Here is a 17,314-nt window from a genome sequence, read left to right as displayed (position 1 = left end):
GAATCTGGCACTAAGAAAGACTTTAAAAAAAAACAGCTTTATCATATATTATTATGCATCTAAATAAATAACATTTGATATTTCATAAATATAAAACAAGTCTGGGATATGTTGTTCAGACTACTCCAATACATACAGTAAATGCTCCCAGCCCACCCCATCACCAAATAAACAAATAAATTAGGAAAATAGGAAAGAAAAGTAGTGAAAAGGGAATAAATGTGGTCAAAACACACAAGCTTGAGTGGGAGCTGGAGGAGCAGAATTCCAGAGACTGGAGAGCCATGGGGCCAGCAGCGGAAGTGTGCTAAAGCTCTTTCCAGTGACCCCTGACCTTGCAGATACCATTCCCATCAACTCCTCCTCCAGCTGTCTGCACTCAGCCACCCAGCAGGCTCACAAACAGTCCTCCTCCTCTTCTCTCCTCCCCCACTCCCTCGCTCTTTCTTCCCTTGTGCTCTTCTGTCTCCCCCGCCGGACATCACTCATCCACCACATCATCCTTTCATAAAGTACAGTCCCAACTCAGCTCAAAGCACGACTAATATATATACCTACATACATACATATACCTATATAAAGTTTTTATTTATATAGGTTTTTTATTGCAGAATTAAAAATATTTTATCTCTCTAAGGGATGATCAGACGAAACTGCCTAACTGCCTAGAATTTCAATCCCACAGGGTTGAAAAAGATTGGTGGGAATTTGTTAACAGGGAGGTAATCTCCCATCTTTCCCAAATTTCCTATTTCCCACCATCTCATTGCCCACATAAGAGCAGCAAGATACATAGATCTCAGCCAACCCGGCATTAAAACACACTTCACATAGTTTAACACAAACACGCCAACCTCTAACCGATCGCCAAAAAACAGATGGGCCCACGGCAAGCAAACTGAAAACTCTGTCGCAGCCGTCATGCCTAGACAGATTAAAATTTGAATAAATACCTACCTATACAGTATTGTTCAAAATAATAGCAGTACAATGTGACTAACCAGAATAATCAAGGTTTTTCGTATATTTTTTATTGCTACGTGGCAAACAAGTTACCAGTAGGTTCAGTAGATTGTCAGAAAACAAATGAGACCCAGCATTCATGATATGCACGCTCTTAAGGCTGTGCAATTGGGCAATTAGTTGAATTAGTTGAAAGGGGTGTGTTCAAAAAAATAGCAGTGTGGCATTCAATCACTGAGGTCATCAATTTTGTGAAGAAACCGGTGTGAATCAGGTGGCCCATATTTAAGGATGAAGCCAACACTTGTTGAACATGCATTTGAAAGCTGAGGAAAATGGGTCGTTCAAGACATTGTTCAGAAGAACAGCGTACTTTGATTAAAAAGTTGATTAGAGAGGGGAAAACCTATAAAGAGGTGCAAAAAATGATAGGCTGTTCAGCTAAAATGATCTCCAATGCCTTAAAATGGAGAGCAAAACCAGAGAGACGTGGAAGAAAACGGAAGACAACCATCAAAATGGATAGAAGAATAACCAGAATGGCAAAGGCTCAGCCAATGATCACCTCCAGGATGATCAAAGACAGTCTGGAGTTACCTGTAAGTACTGTGACAGTTAGAAGACGTCTGTGTGAAGCTAATCTATTTTCAAGAATCCCCCGCAAAGTCCCTCTGTTAAAAAAAAGACGTGCAGAAGAGGTTACAATTTGCCAAAGAACACATCAACTGGCCTAAAGAGAAATGGAGGAACATTTTGTGGACTGATGAGAGTACAATTGTTCTTTTTGGGTCCAAGGGCCACAGGCAGTTTGTGAGACGACCCCCAAACTCTGAATTCAAGCCACAGTACACAGTGAAGACAGTGAAGCATGGAGGTGCAAGCATCATGATATGGGCATGTTTCTCCTACTATGGTGTTGGGCCTATTTATCGCATACCAGGGATCATGGATCAGTTTGCATATGTTAAAATACTTGAAGAGGTCATGTTGCCCTATGCTGAAGAGGACATGCCCTTGAAATGGTTGTTTCAACAAGACAATGACCCAAAACACACTAGTAAACGGGCAAAGTCTTGGTTCCAAACCAACAAAATTTATGTTATGGAGTGGCCAGCCCAATCTCCAGACCTTAATCCAATTGAGAACTTGTGGGGTGATATCAAAAATGCTGTTTCTGAAGCAAAACCAAGAAATGTGAATGAATTGTGGAATGTTGTTAAAGAGTCATGGAGTGGAATAACAGCTGAGAGGTGCCACAAGTTGGTTGACTCCATGCCACACAGATGTCAAGCAGTTTTAAAAAACTGTGGTCATACAACTAAATATTAGTTTAGTGATTCACAGGATTGCTAAATCCCAGAAAAAAAAAAATGTTTGTACAAAATAGTTTTGAGTTTGTACAGTCAAAGGTAGACACTGCTATTTTTTTGAACACACCCCTTTCAACTAATTGCCCAATTGCACAGCCTTAAGAGCGTGCATATCATGAATGCTGGGTCTTGTTTGTTTTCTGAGAATCTACTGAACCTACTGGTAACTTGTTTGCCACGTAGCAATAAAAAATATACTAAAAACCTTGATTATTCTGGTTAGTCACATTGTACTGCTATTATTTTGAACAATACTGTACATTAGCAAACTAAAATTAAGAAATTATCACACCACATGGACTTTTAGTTTGTTTTCTTCTCTCATGTGTTCCTTCACCCTATTTTTCCCTTGTGTCTGATTATGTCATTATGTTCAGGTGTGTCTTGTTAATTATCTTCATTAGATCTGTGTGTGTGTAAGTTCCTCTGTTTCTCCTTAAATTTGTCTGGCATTGATGTTGTGAGCTTGTGTTACCCTTCCTCTTGGATTACTATAAAATGGATTATTATTTAATCTTTGTCTTTGTCATGTGCACTTTCTTCTCTACCCAACAACAAGCATTACAGAGACAACATTTTAACATAATTTTCAGAACTTAGTAAGTTAATACATACTGCCTTTACAAATTCTTTTAAATTAAAAAAGAAAATATACATATCAGCATTAAAAACTGTATAATGCTACTGGCAAAATTAATAAATGATTTCATGCTAACAACTTAACATTCTTTATAGGGGCAATGAGTATTTATTCATATACACACACATAAATGTGTGTGTGTGTGTGTGTGTGTGTGTATATATATATATATATATATATATATAAATATATATATCCCTGTTATTAGGCTTTGTAGGCTGGCTCCACTCTGCCCCAGTACTGTGGCCCTCTTCAGCCCCTCTTAGCTCTCTCTGGCGCCTGCTTCTCCATCACACCTCCACCTGTCAACGGCTCCAGCTCTCCCCCAGCCTCGGAGGCTCCAGCACCCCCCAGGGTGGCTCAGGACCATACTGCCACCAGTCTCACCTTTTGGGAGCCACCGTGCTGGAAGCAACCTTTAGAAATGGCTTGTTACATTGTCGAATCTGATGAGTGTGCAAATATGAAGGAACCAAGTTGATCTAATATTTTGTGTTTAGGTTATATGACAAGGCAAATGATTAGTTAATAAATGGTGTACTAAGCATCCAGTGCAAAACAGAAAGTGCTGCAAAAAATATGATTTTTGAATGGTTACGAAAGCAAACAATTAACTTTATAATAAGGCCACTTTGATATTGCTCAATTATGTAAGTGATTTGTAAGCCCTAATGCTGCTGCTTTTAAGTGGAGTGTTTTTACATTTGGATTAGGGTGACTTAGAAAAGAAAAATTTTCACACACCGCTGCACTGTGATTGACAGATGCTTGCAGCTCTGACTGACAGCTTCTATAGCTCCATCCCTGACCCCTGGAGTGTCCTTAACAGTGCCTGTCCCTGCCGGGCAAGGGCCACATAGGAGGACACACTGGTTACAGAGGCCATGAGGTCAGAATGGTAGAAGATCAACCAACCCCATCCCTTCTTGCTCTGTATTATCTAGGTTTAAGGTTAAGAAAGCAAAAAACATCCCTCCAGAGTCAGTTTCTTCTTTGTGAAGAAGCCTTTTCTGACTTTTGACTGTACTGGTGCACATTATCCCATGGCACATCCTGATGAACCACATCTTGTCTTCACTGGGGATCCGAAAGAACAACTTCTGAGCATTTTAATCCCAAAACATGGTTTTAATATCCATCACCTTTATATATCTAATAATATGGATGATGAGATGTATGTGAGTGATAAACATAACATACATTGAAAGACTCCCAACATGTGATCATGATGTTGATGTACAGTATATGCTGTGCCACCTGTGTTTCATTACACATAACCACTTGTTTGAGCATACACTTCATGTGACAGCCCAAACTGTATTATAAAGTAATTTAATACTTTTCACAAGTCTTTAAAAAAGAGTTTATGCAATATTGCTGGATATTTCTGCAAGTCGTGCAGGTTTGGAATGACACGAGGGTAAGTAAATGATGACATCATTTTTTGGTGAACTATCCCTTTAATTAAGTTTAATGAATTAATCTCTATCAAGAACTCTGTCTCTCCAGACAGCAAACATATGTATGCACTCTATATCTTAATACACACACATAAATAAAATACTGGATCTGTATTATTCATGCACCATCTTCTTATATGGACAAAGCCTAGAGAGAGGGTGGGCAATGTTGGGGAACAGACTTAATGCTTCTGAAGCTCTAGGAAAATGAGGCATGATAGTATGACGGGTGTTACACACGAATGGTGGTACATACACACACCTTATACACATGCTCACACTTCTGAAGTAACTCATGCTCTTTCTCATCGACCCACACACACACTCTAGTCCTGCTTTTCCAAGGCCATTAGTATGAGATGGCCTTGATTATTTATTTATGAGGAAAACAGGCAGAAGTGCGGGGAGTGGAGTAAAGAGACAGACAAAGACCGGAACCCCTCTGCACTGAAACTAACATCCATAAGTGTCCACACGAACATATATTTGCTACTTCACAGCACTTTTTTTTTTCTAAACGGATCACTTACGCACTTAATAACTCCTTCAGGAATCTGCAGAATAGCAGTGTGTTTGCACTAGTGGTAAAAACCACAAAACTACAGATTCAACTAAACTCAAAAATGCACATGTGGCTTTTACAGTTACTTTAAATGTCCTGCATAGTTCAGGTCAGTTCAGCTAAAGATGGATTTTACCTTTCCTATACATCTTGAAATTTCAATTTACACATTTTATAAAATGTATACATATAGTGTAGTCAATTTTTTTTTTTAAATGTAAAAACAAGCCTTGTACACAGATTATTTTAAAAATGTTTTATTTATTATCCATGGCCTTATGGCCACACCCACCAATCCACTCTGAAAAGGCTGAAATCATTACATGGGTCTTTTAATATAATTTCTTTTCATCATTCACCCTAAATAAATACATAGCTTTCCTTTCAATCATTGAAATAAATATCTGTGGTTTTATGATAATATCAGCAACAAAAAAGTGTAAAATATATATATAATTTTATAATTTTATATATATATATATATATATATATATATATATATATATATATATATATATATATATATATATATATATATATACGTTTATATATTTTTCTTTAACTCTTTTACAACTTACAAGATGCCAATTGTACCAAAGCAATACTTACTAATACAACATGGTGAAGTTTTAGTGGTTAACTTAAGAGACTGTGGACAGCACCAGTTAGGCATTCTTGTAAATTGTATGTACCTACACACTGAAATCCCACATCATGGACCCTTCTTAGAGAAGCCATTCTTTTGGGATGTGACTGTGGAGGAGAGGTATCTTCTCCACTGTTTCACCCTGTGAAAGCTTGTCTCTGATGCCAATAAATATTGTATTGGTAAAAAAAAAAAAAAAAAAAAAAAAAAAAAAACATATAATTGGCTCTGCAAGCTGGTGTGTAACCTAAACCAGTAATGGCTTAACTTGGTAATGTCAGATATATTTTTTATATAATTGTGGAAAGTATATTTCAGGATATTTAGGCCTTGTCTGAAAATCACATTTAAATCAGTTTTGATGTAATTATGTAACATTTTATGATAATGGATGCAGGCAACCAAAAAAGAGCCTAATTATTAAGATTTAGTAGGGTAATTTACACTGCTGCGGTGGAATGCTGTGCCATGCACAAGGGACCTCTCCTCCACAACACAAAATCAGCCTTATGGTTAGTCTTAAGTATTGGCCAGATATCTGAAAAGGTTAATGTCCAGTAATAGGAAAACAGGTAATAATAACCAGATTAAAACAAATGGAATAAAAATACAAATACAATAATAATTCTATGTACATACAAAAATATAGCAAAGGAACTCACAAAGATGTGCATTATTGGGGATGAACACACACACTTGAAACAGGTTTTGTTTTACTTGCTTCCCAGTTTTGGATGTCAGTGCATATGTTTCACCTCGTTCCCAAGTGTTGTATTCCACCTCGTTCTGGCCAGGTGACTAAGACCTTGTCTCAATTCAATCCCTTCTTCCTGTCAGATGACATAATCTCTAGTCTCCATTAACCTCATTTTCTATGAAGCATTCAGGGCCAACCAGAGAACCAGAGGAAAGGCAAAGTCCTTAGAAATGCTAATGTCCCATGTATGGCATAACCAGGGAACCACAATGGCTTCATTTAGCTGATACTGCTCAGATCTGATGTTAATCTAAAGCATGGTCCTACAGGTTGTTTGGCCAATTTGTCCAAGAGCTCTCCAAAAGTAATGGCTTGTATCTCATCCTGAGAGCACTGTCAAAGTTGGACAGACAGTCCCTTTTGATGTTTGGTCCCACAATGTGGTTGGATGCAGATACAGTCAAGGATCCTATCGCTGTTGTTGAGCAGTTGGAAAGCACAAGGGGCACCAGTGGAAAAGAGAGTTGAGGATGTAATAGTGCTTGGGAGAGGTTGGCGTCAGGCTGCCCAGGGCTGGAAACCTGACCAGACACTTTATCTTTCAGAGTAGCTCCTCTAAAAATAAAAAAGAGGCTTCTGCTGTCAGCAGATGCCGTCCTGAGACTGCACTACATACACACATACATATATGCACACATACACATATGCACACACACACACATTTTTCCTTCTTCTTCCTTAACACACAATCATGCACACAATGTCTCTTTTTACCACTTCTCTTGAAACACTTCCCTCTTAAGTGAGCTTAATATTCAGATTTTTTTATGGTCCCATTTTTGGTGTCAAACACAATTGACTTACATAGTCTAGAATGAGCCAGCTTGCTTACAGTTTTTTTCATTCAGTAAGGCTAAAGAAGACAGACTCAGTGCTGACGTCTGTTGACAACTTTCAATGTCTAGGACGATCATTTTAAGCAGTACAGCCTCTGCATTAATTCTGATAGCGTACTCCCTGTATGTTACATACGGTTCACATTACCCAACTCTATTCTGGAAGTCTAATAAATAAATAAATAGACAAGGATTTACTAAAAAAATAGGGAAATGGGATACATGATGATGGACATGATGCAGGGAGGCCTGATTTGTTTAGAGTTGGTCAGTTCATTTAGCAGAATTCCCCAGCTGTTTCAGCATCAGAGGTGTCTCCTTTGAAAGGAGGATTGCAAGAGGCTCATTCATTCTGTCATACAGGCTTTTCTAGGGTTTTACGAAAGGCCGCAGGGTTGGTGGCAGAGATCGTGCGGCACACAGTGTTGGTGTTGCTGCATTGGCAGCCGGGACGGGTGGCACGATCGTAGCCACGCTGGCACAGAGTGAGGCACAGCTTGGCAGGAGGGTAGCAGCACAGGCAAGGCAGGCAGAGAGCCAGGAAGGCCATAGCACTCCAACGGGAGCAGGCATGAGCTGGGGCACAGGAGCATGGTCGATCAACACAGCTGTCCTCTTTATCTGCAGAACAGTGGTAGAACACACCCTTCACACAGCACAGGCAGGTGCCGTACTCCAAGACGTTTTCTGCAGAACATAAGCAGCGCTGGCCACAGGTCCAACAGGAGGGCAAGCTACGAGGGGCACAGCACTCCTGGCACTTGCAGTGGCCGCAACGTTCACAGATGAAGAGATGCAGGCCCAAGTCCTCACTGTCAGCCAGTCCTTTGCCCAGAGACTCGGGTTTCAAGTCACCTTTGGGCTGAGACCTCACTACAGTCGCTAGACCAGAATGGGAAGGCGTTAATCCAGTAAGAAGTCTCTGATCTGAAGCAGCACTGCCACGAGACATGGAGCTCACGGTACTGGAGCGACTTAAGTGGGCCAAATGGGAATGTTGGTTCTGACTTTGACTGCGAGACATCTGAGAGTGTCGTTCATCATATGTATAGATGAAACCAACCTGAGACGCATGCTCCATTGCCACAGGGCGTTCCACATAGTCATTATTAGCCCTTATAGCACGGATCTGGTCAATGGACAACACAGGGACCTGCTGAAGATCCAAGCTTTCACGGTCCATCCGAATAGGTGGTACTGGATCCATTCTTTTAGGGCCACCAGGGTAGGGGCTGAGCTGCAAGGCTGACCAATATCACGGTACATCGGATAAACCTGTAGCAAGAAAAGAATAAAGGCATCATTGTTAGATTCGAAATCAACTGAAATAGTTTAAATTCAGTATGCATAATGTGTTATTATTAAACAAATGTTCATATGAATACTTTTACTCTTTTCAGATGGTCCATGGCTAAAGCTATGGTTATTATTAGACACAGAGGATGGAGAGATAACACCACTGACATCACACTGTAATTTAGCATCTGTAGAACACAGCTGTTGACACAAGGAAATGGAACCAGAGCAAGGAATTTGACAGCAAATGAATTGTGAGAAACTGGGGAACCCAAAAGACTTAGTGTCAGTGTCCTGAGGTATCTCTTCCTCAGCAGGAGGAATTTGCTCTAGCCCCTCCCTGCAGCCTTTCTTTTGTTAAGCCTTATCCTCCATAAACAGGAACAACATGGCTATTGGAATGTGCATGGAACAAATCAGCATCCTGGAATTGAGAAACATGCTGCTTGCATTACTGGATGTCATAGCCAAACAAGACCTTGGATTGCACTGGATTAGATAACAATTGGTTTTGCTTTCTTCCATCGAGAAATGTACAGATGTAGAGAAGATCACTTTGTGATGTTTGTCAGACTCTCAGACAGTTTCAAAAGTCAATGTGTGATAAGGATAAATGCAAACATTTTAGATAGCCTTTGAAGAGACTCGACAAGAAAAGAGAACTGCCTCTGCCATAACAAGCAATGGAAATCCATACACAACTCCCAGTCCCCATGTATCCGGGGCACAGTCAGCTGAATTCCTGGCAAGAGCCCTGAATGCTCTCACAAAAAAAGGTAAGATAGCACTACCCCCCATGCCAGAAACTCAAGATAAGGAGGCCCAGGTCGGAAGCACAAAACGCATTTACAAATTACACAGAGGAGGAAAGAGACGTCCTGTAGAGTAATTACATCAAATCCAACAGAGAGCTGTAGTCAGGTCCTATCAGTTTATCTAATTGTTGAAAGGGGTCTGCTGTTCATTTCCATGAGCTCATTATTTGGGGCCTGACTTCGACAACAACATTGTACTTGTAGTCTCGGATTTGCAGGCAAGCCAGAAAGGAAGTTTTGGGTTAGCTCATCTGTGTCATGTCAGGCACTTTTGGTTGCATATTTGTTTGAGCATTTGCACATGTCCTCTCCATGTGGTTTTCCTCAAGTGTGTCAGCACTTGGGAGCATTTATTACTCGCGGCTACAACTGGAGTTTATTTGGAACTTTCCACTGACTTGCAGTGCTCTTGTGTAAAAACATACCCAAATTACACCTCAAAATGTTGCATTTCCTGGGCTCTGAGAAACAGAACAAAGAAAGTTTCTAAACTACCACTTTACAATGAACTGCCTACTCACCATTAACTCTGTCCACAAAAGTTCCTCTCAAGTGATCATTAATGAAATACCCTTCTATTCTGTGAATTACTTCCCCTGAGCCAGACCATTTGGAAAGCCACCATCCATTAACCGAAAACTGCCTCCCACTAGCGTTCCCCAACCACCTCCATGCTCACTCTGTCAATGGACATGACACATTTGTAAAATAGGCTGTGAAGCAGTAGACCAGAGCAGAAGCTGCTATATAACAGCCCCTGACACAATCTTCCACCCCACCCAAAAGCAGCAGCAAGGGTGCCAGAGGATCGATAAGTCACAATCCAGCAGCATTGCAGGCAAGGTGCTGACATCAGGAAGCCCAGCAGATCAACCTGCCACTCAAACCCCCCAACAAAGAGCACTCTACCCCTCCCTGTCGAGACCCAAAACACTCTTTAGCCCGGCATGCCCCAGACCTCACACCAGGGTGAGGCTGTACTGGGGTTGGTGGTCTGGTCTATCATGTCTCTACAGTGGAGCTTGCACAATTGTTTTTTCTTAAACAAATTCTGTGGATAACTGCTACTTAAGTGCCTTCCAAAGTGCTACTGGCTGTTGTTTAGGGAACATTCAGATTTTGGACATGTTGATTCATTGTGACAGTGTACACTAGGATATTGATTGTGTTGTTCAGATGAAGTCTTCTCATTCGCAAGCTCTTACCATGACCTCTTAAAAGCATTACTCCAAATGAGCCAGCACCTAGCTGAAACTGATTTAGAGTACAGTTTATTTTAATGGGGCGATGACTGCAATTGAAGAAAAGAAGAAGGTTAAACTACACTACTTCAGCATTCATTATGAAATGAATCTGTTTAGAACAGCTGTCCTGAAGGCAGAGTTTGGGATCTGTTTCTGCAATCTAGTATTCATCCAAAGCATGTTCTTTTTTTTCAGGTCTCACTTCTGAAGACTCTATCCTCTAGTTTTCGCTGGATGGTTTTATCATATAAAAGGATATGCTGTATCTGACTCTCCAAACTTGATGGCATATCTCACATTGGATGAAGTAAAGCAAGTCCAATAATCATTCACCACTAATGGCGGTCTGTATTTCTCTTTTTCTTTCAGGACACAGGAGCCCTGATCCAACTTTGTATCACATTTAAACCACTATAGTAGAGGGAATAGACATGCATAAAAAGTAGAAGGGAGACTGCGAGCACACAAGAAGATAACATATTCTATAACAACACCTGTTCCAGGTTAAGACACACTTTAAGTCACAGAATACAGCTCAAACTAAGCGAGAGACAGCTGCATCTGGAGCACCAGAAAGAGAAAAGGAGGGGAGAGAGGCCAGTGTTTACTCAGCCCTGCTTGCCATGAGGGGTAACCTGAAGACAGGCCCCTGCGCTTTGGGAGTATCAGTGCTGAGTGAGCTGTACCTCGCGGCTCTGCCCCGGGGCTCCTTGCACCAGTTACCTTGCACACATCCTTGGCCAGGGTAATCCAATCCAAGGCAGGAAGATGGCGAGAAGAGCATATTATTCATAAACGTCACCACACACCACTGACTGAGAGTAACTTTAAACCACCAAACAGGGAGGAGAGAACAGGCAAATGAGAAAAGGCAAAACATTTGTCCCGTAAAGGGTCGTTGGACAACACTGGAACAGCTTGAAAATTTTTCAGAATGTTTATCTATCAGTGGGTGTGGCCATCAGGTGAATGAGGTGCTGATGCCATCCGTTTGTTTGGGGGCTGATGGGATGTGGACCAATGACATCATGCTGTGGTGCTATTTTAAAGTGTCCAGTCTCCTTTCATTGACCCCTGCTGCTGCTGATAAGCACCCAGCAATTCTGCAGTGAGCCATCAGGCCAGTCTGACTTCCTGCAGGCTAACTTTCATTAGAGATATCCATTTTCCATTTCTGCTCTCTCTCTCTCTGACTCAGATAGAGTGGCAGATTGGCAATTGCTGACTGAGGGTTGATTAGCCGCTAGTCGCAGGGGTTAAGGGCTGAAGGCTTCACAGAGGGCATATATACGCTCCTAGAGGCCAGGCTTAATTGTGGCTGGTCTTGTGTTGTCAGGCACCAGGACCCTGGGATCTGCCCCTCTCACCCCTCTGGGAACACAGTGGGATTGAATGACAATAAACTGTATGAGATTCCGGATGTGCAGAATCCGACCCCCAGGAAGGACTGAAATAGACACTGCAGACAAGCAAGTTTGGGTAAGAGAGAAACAGAGAGAGACTAAAAAGAGAAAGGGGGAGGGTCACTAAGAGAAAGGAGGAATATATATCATAAAGATAGACTCAGTGAGAGAAAAACTAAATTGAATGACAAACTGTGATGTGAATGTAAAACTGTAATGTAAACATTAAAGATGAAAAGATGAATATTAATAAATGAAACTATTATGGAAGTATAATCTGAATTAACTGACAGAGGGAGGAACTTTTTAACACATTTGAACCACTGTTGTTGTAAACCTGCGCCATTCACAAAATTAACATTCTTTTTACTGTCGTCTACTGTAAGAACTTTATCTTTTAGTTTCAAACAAGTAGACCGTTGTGAGCATGCATGTGTGCAGGGCTGTCCCCTGTCCTTTCCCACTCCACTTCCAACCTCTCCATCATCCTCTAGCAGCACAAACTGGGTAGTATTGACATCGCCGACCTTGAGGACAATCAATTCCATGCCTTTATGCCTGAAGCCCTGTGCACTGGCTGGGTCAGAGAAGGACTTGTGTTTGGGGCACTACGCGACACAGAGATATTCTCTTACTTGGATGATATTCTACTCCCATTATGTGTCAACTAGACTGTATTTCATTCAGAAAACATCTAGAATTAGATCTAGAGAATCTCAAGAGAAAACCATTTGAGCTTAAATAAATAAATAAATAAGACAGATTAAGGTTTAGACTAAAAGAGATTTAAATAAAAAAAGCACTTACCCCTAAAAGGAGGGAGATCCATTTTGCGGCAAAACAGTATTTTATGTCTGTTTCTTTATTGTTTTCTTTCTTAACTTTATGTTTTCTTGAGCAGTTTTCTTTCTTCTGCCTCAAAATGCTTCTTCAAAACTGTCCCATACGTGCAAGCAATCCTGGTTCCTTATTGCTCAGTCATTCCCTCTGGAGAACAGCAACAGCCTTTATCAGGGAACAGCTAGAGCACTGCATGTTCAAAGAACAGTCAGAAGAAAGACACGATTCTCGTGGAAACGAGGGCAACATGTCACACCGAATATCCCAATTTATTTGAATAAGAAACAACAATGTCCCCGGGGCAGAGTAACAGAGAGGAGCTTTGCTTTTCAGAATTACTTCCACATAGCAGTGTGGAAAGAGCTCAGCAGTGGCTTTGTAGTTTGTCTTCTCTCAGTATGAGCTGAAAATGTGAATGCTAGAATGTCTCTCTCTGACTCTCTGTCTCTCTTTTTCTCTCTCTATCTGTGTACGGTCAGCGCTTCCTGCTCATGCGATCATCCACTCACTACCAGAGTCTGTGTGTGTATATGTGTGTGTGTGAGAGAGAGCGAGAGGGTGGGAAACATTGAGGGAGAGAGGGAGGGGAATGGGACGGGGAGGAGGAGGAGGAGGGGTGGTTGGATATGAATGGTAGAAGGAAGGAGGCTGGGCTGAGGGGGTTGGTGTGAGGGGTACTTGGTTTTGCTGGAGATAGTTAATGGCTAAGTGGCATCATCGGGCTGAAACCCAATCTCTCATTTTCTCCCCCTCAGGAACTGTTCTATATAATTCCCTGAGCTAAGCCTAACAAGATGGACAGAGGGAGGGAGGGAACAGGAGATAAAGAGAGAGAGAGAGAGATGATGAAGACAGTGAGATAGAAAAAAGAACGAAGATATGAGTCAACAATATGATAGATGATGAAAACAATGAGGGAGGGAGATGAGAAACACAATATCTGACAAGAACCTCATGGAGAAAAATGCATCAGTTCTTGGAACCATAGAGAGATGGACAGCTCTGGCTGACTGCATTCTGAATACATATCAACAGCTCCATTATTGCTGATATTATTCTGGCATACAATAGCACCAATAAGTATTTGGGCACTTATACTATTGTTAAAAGTATGTAGAGTCTGTGCAATAGTAGCAACATATCGCATTGTAAATGAATATGCAGAATGAAGCATGTAATGTAATGATTATGATACTTGTGTGAACTTGAGGAGAAATTACTTCATACATTTATTAAAATCACTTTGACACCAACTAATTAAAAGTCAAAAATAGGGTTAGAAAAATGAAGTTATCTCTGGGAAAAGATAGCATTTGTTTGCAGATGCCACATGGTTTGATAATGTTTCTAATGCAATAAAAAGTTGTTTTAAGTGTCTAAAAGTGTACAACTAGATCTTGGGGCATTGAATAAGAGAAATAAGTGCATGGCAACTTAAACTTCACAGTTAATGACCATGAACAGAATGTGGAGTTGTATGAACATCACATGCCAAATTTACTCCAAGAGCTTCATGTGGTTGTAGACTCAACATTTGGGAACTCACTGACCCATTCTGATGTGTTTGTGCCAGCTAGCAGCTGTCCTAGAGCAGGTTACATCCTATAACAGTGAATAATTCAGTGTCTCAATCGAGTGCATGACAGATTGGAACCCAGCCCATGTTCCTTTCCACATCACTTTAGTCATTGCCAACAGACAACAAACTGCCTTATCATAATAGCAGTGCAATTTTCAAGTATGAACAAATGAAAATTTAAATGAAAGTAAGGATTATTTATGGTCTACTGTGTTGAAAGCTTTATCATTTTCCAAAATGGAAATAAACAAAAGCATAATGTTAATGCACTGGCTGGAGAATAAACAAAAGGATAATCATATGTGTTCATGCCAGACTATTGATAGCACATGGAAGGTATCTCCAAGGTAACAGGACACATTTTGTGTGTGTGTGTGTGTGTGTGTCTGTGTGCGTAATGGGGCAGAAAGAGGGGTGCTTCCTGGCTTCCTGTCGAGGGAAATAGCTAGGATGGCCAAACAGTGCAGAGAGAAGAGAGTGAATCAGGTTTCTCTATATTAAACACACTCAAAACGCATGACAGAACAGCTTCAGCCCAAAAAACTGAATCTCCGCATAAACCATTTCAATATACTGTATATACCATATATATATGATAATGTGTAAAAATCCAGTGCAATTAAAAATAGTTAACTATACTTCATCATACTTAGGTAAAAATATGCTACATACTATACTTTTGTTAATATATTTAACACGCAGTACAGTAAAATATTTTAAAAGTTACTTTTAAGTAAGTTTTAAAAATAAACTTTTTAAACTTTAGAAACAGTCATCAAATTAAAACAAAACAAAAGAAATACTTTCATAAAAGTTTTCACATTTCTTTTTCCAACAATGTTTATATGTTTACATTTCATAAAAAAAGAAGAAAAAAAATCGAAATGAACAATTTAAATGTAAATGTGTGATTATGTTAGGCTAAGACAGAAAACATGTTTTCTGTCAAACCTATAAATTGTTAATCTTATAACGTATTAGCTGATTTTATAGTCGTTATACAGAAGATATTTAATTATTTACAGTTGTTCACAACTGACCCAAGTTTTTGGGAATATTTATAATGGATTGTGAAAGGCAAGCTCTAGATACTTTATCAAAAGCAATATCAAACTGATGGAAAATGGATAGAAAATGTACATTTTTTATTAAAAAATTTTAATTGATTGTTTTGTTTGGTTTTACTCTGAAAATAAGTAATGTACAGGAATCTGATTGGATTAGATCTTTAAGTAGGTGTAAAAATCCAACTTAGTATAAGTATCTGTTTCAATAATATTGGAATGAAGTACAAATTTTCCAAAATAATACATTTATAGCAACGACGTAAAATTACTCCAGTCCTTTTTATCTTCTCCCATCTATATGATGCAATAGCATATATCCATCTCATTTTCGATTAGTAGGTGTGTGAGTGTGATGGGAAACATTGACTGGTTTGCATTTTCCCCCAAGGCCAGCCACTGCCTCAGCCCATTGCAATCATACTGCCAGGGAGAGAGAGAATGAGAGAGACAGAGAGAGAGAGAGACGGAAAGAGAGAGGGAGAGAGAAAGAGAGAGAGGCAGGTACTGGTGAGGTACTGGGCCATAGAAGGATCAATGTTAAATGGCCTGGTTAATGACCGGAACACAGCTGACAAAGTCATTCATTTCTGCCGGCACTATGCATTCTGTGTGTCCGTGAACAAGAGTGATTTGCATGTTTGTCTGTTTGAAAGCAAAATGAAAAAGAAAGTTAGAATGAGAAAAAGACCAAACAGGCCTGAAAAACAAATAAAAGCTCAATGGACTTCTGATGTTGGAATTTGATAAATAGAGAAACTGAGAGTATTTTTTTGTGAATGTGCATGTGTATCCTGTTATGACAGTGTCAGTGTAAAGATCACTTCCCATGTCAAAGCACCACTGCAGATGAAGCTGTAATATTGAGTTACAAAAAAAAAACTCACTCATGGCCCTGACTCATCCAGATCGGTTAAAGGGATAGTTCACATTAAATAAATGAATATTATGTCGCTATGTACTTAGCCTCGCCTTGTTCTAAACCTGTATGATGACTGTGGGACACAACTTTGAATTTCTGAAATCCATCTTTTCAATGTAATGAAAGGGAATTATATCTGAGGCTGTCATGTTTCAAAAGGATAAAAAAGCCAGTGTTGGGGAAAGTTACTTTTAAAAGTAATGCATTACAATATTGTGTTACTCCATAAAAAGTAACTGATTGAAGTGACGTGACATTCAGCTAAGCATGTTGACCCATACACAGAATTATTGCTCTGCATTTAACACATCCAAAGTGCACACGCACAGCAGTGAACCCAGACACACTGTGAACACACCCAGAGCAGTGGGCAGCCATTTACACTGTGGTGCCCGGGGATCAGTTGGGGGTTTGGTGCCTTGCTCAAGGGCACCTCAGTCATGGTATTGAAGGTGGAGAGAGAACTGTACATTCACTCCCCGCACCTACAATTCCTGCCAGCCCAAGACTCAAACTAGCAACCTTTGGATTACAAGTCCAAATCTCTAACCATTAGGCCATGACTTTCCCAATTAGTTTCTCTTTATGGAAAGTAATGCATTACATTCCTTTTGCGTTACATTTTGTCACCTGAGCTGGGCTTACTTATTTGTTTTTGTTTTTAATAACAAAAAACCCAAAAGTTATATTTTTGGCAACTGTATAGGGCCTTGCACACCAAAATTTAAATTAATAAACATCTGGCTAATGCATCTTACTCCCAATTTCTCTCAGCATGGGGACAGGAGAGGTTTCCGTCTTTCCATCTCAGGTTACGAATGTAACCATGGTTCCCTGAGTAGGGAACGAGACACTGCATCCTCTAGGGGGCTCTATGGGGAACACTTCGTCGTGACCCGTGTCTGAAGCATACATTG

The 17,314-nt window shown here is 40.2% G+C and overlaps 1 protein-coding gene across 1 annotated transcript; it reads right to left on the bottom strand.

Moving 5' to 3' along the window:
- Positions 1 to 5,827: 5,827 nt before the first annotated feature.
- On the bottom strand, positions 5,828 to 13,353 carry LOC127941730 (protein sprouty homolog 3). The gene is made up of 2 exons (XM_052537093.1): positions 12,800 to 13,353; positions 5,828 to 8,509 (listed from the first exon to the last, which is right to left on the bottom strand). The coding sequence occupies exon 2, from the start codon at positions 8,439 to 8,441 to the stop codon at positions 7,590 to 7,592; it is 852 nt and encodes a 283-aa protein (XP_052393053.1). The 5' UTR covers positions 8,442 to 8,509; positions 12,800 to 13,353; the 3' UTR covers positions 5,828 to 7,589.
- Positions 13,354 to 17,314: the final 3,961 nt, after the last annotated feature.

The sequence above is a fragment of the Carassius gibelio genome, chromosome A21 (assembly GCF_023724105.1).
Source record: "Carassius gibelio isolate Cgi1373 ecotype wild population from Czech Republic chromosome A21, carGib1.2-hapl.c, whole genome shotgun sequence".
Classification (NCBI taxonomy): domain Eukaryota; kingdom Metazoa; phylum Chordata; class Actinopteri; order Cypriniformes; family Cyprinidae; genus Carassius; species Carassius gibelio.
The sequence above is the reverse complement of the archived record's forward strand: the minus strand, read 5'-3'. Positions and strand labels throughout refer to the sequence as shown.

Bases quoted from the DNA above. Each gene is read 5' to 3' on its own strand.
- LOC127941730 (XM_052537093.1), bottom strand. From the start codon at position 8,441: ATGGATCCAGTACCACCTATTCGGATGGACCGTGAAAGCTTGGATCTT.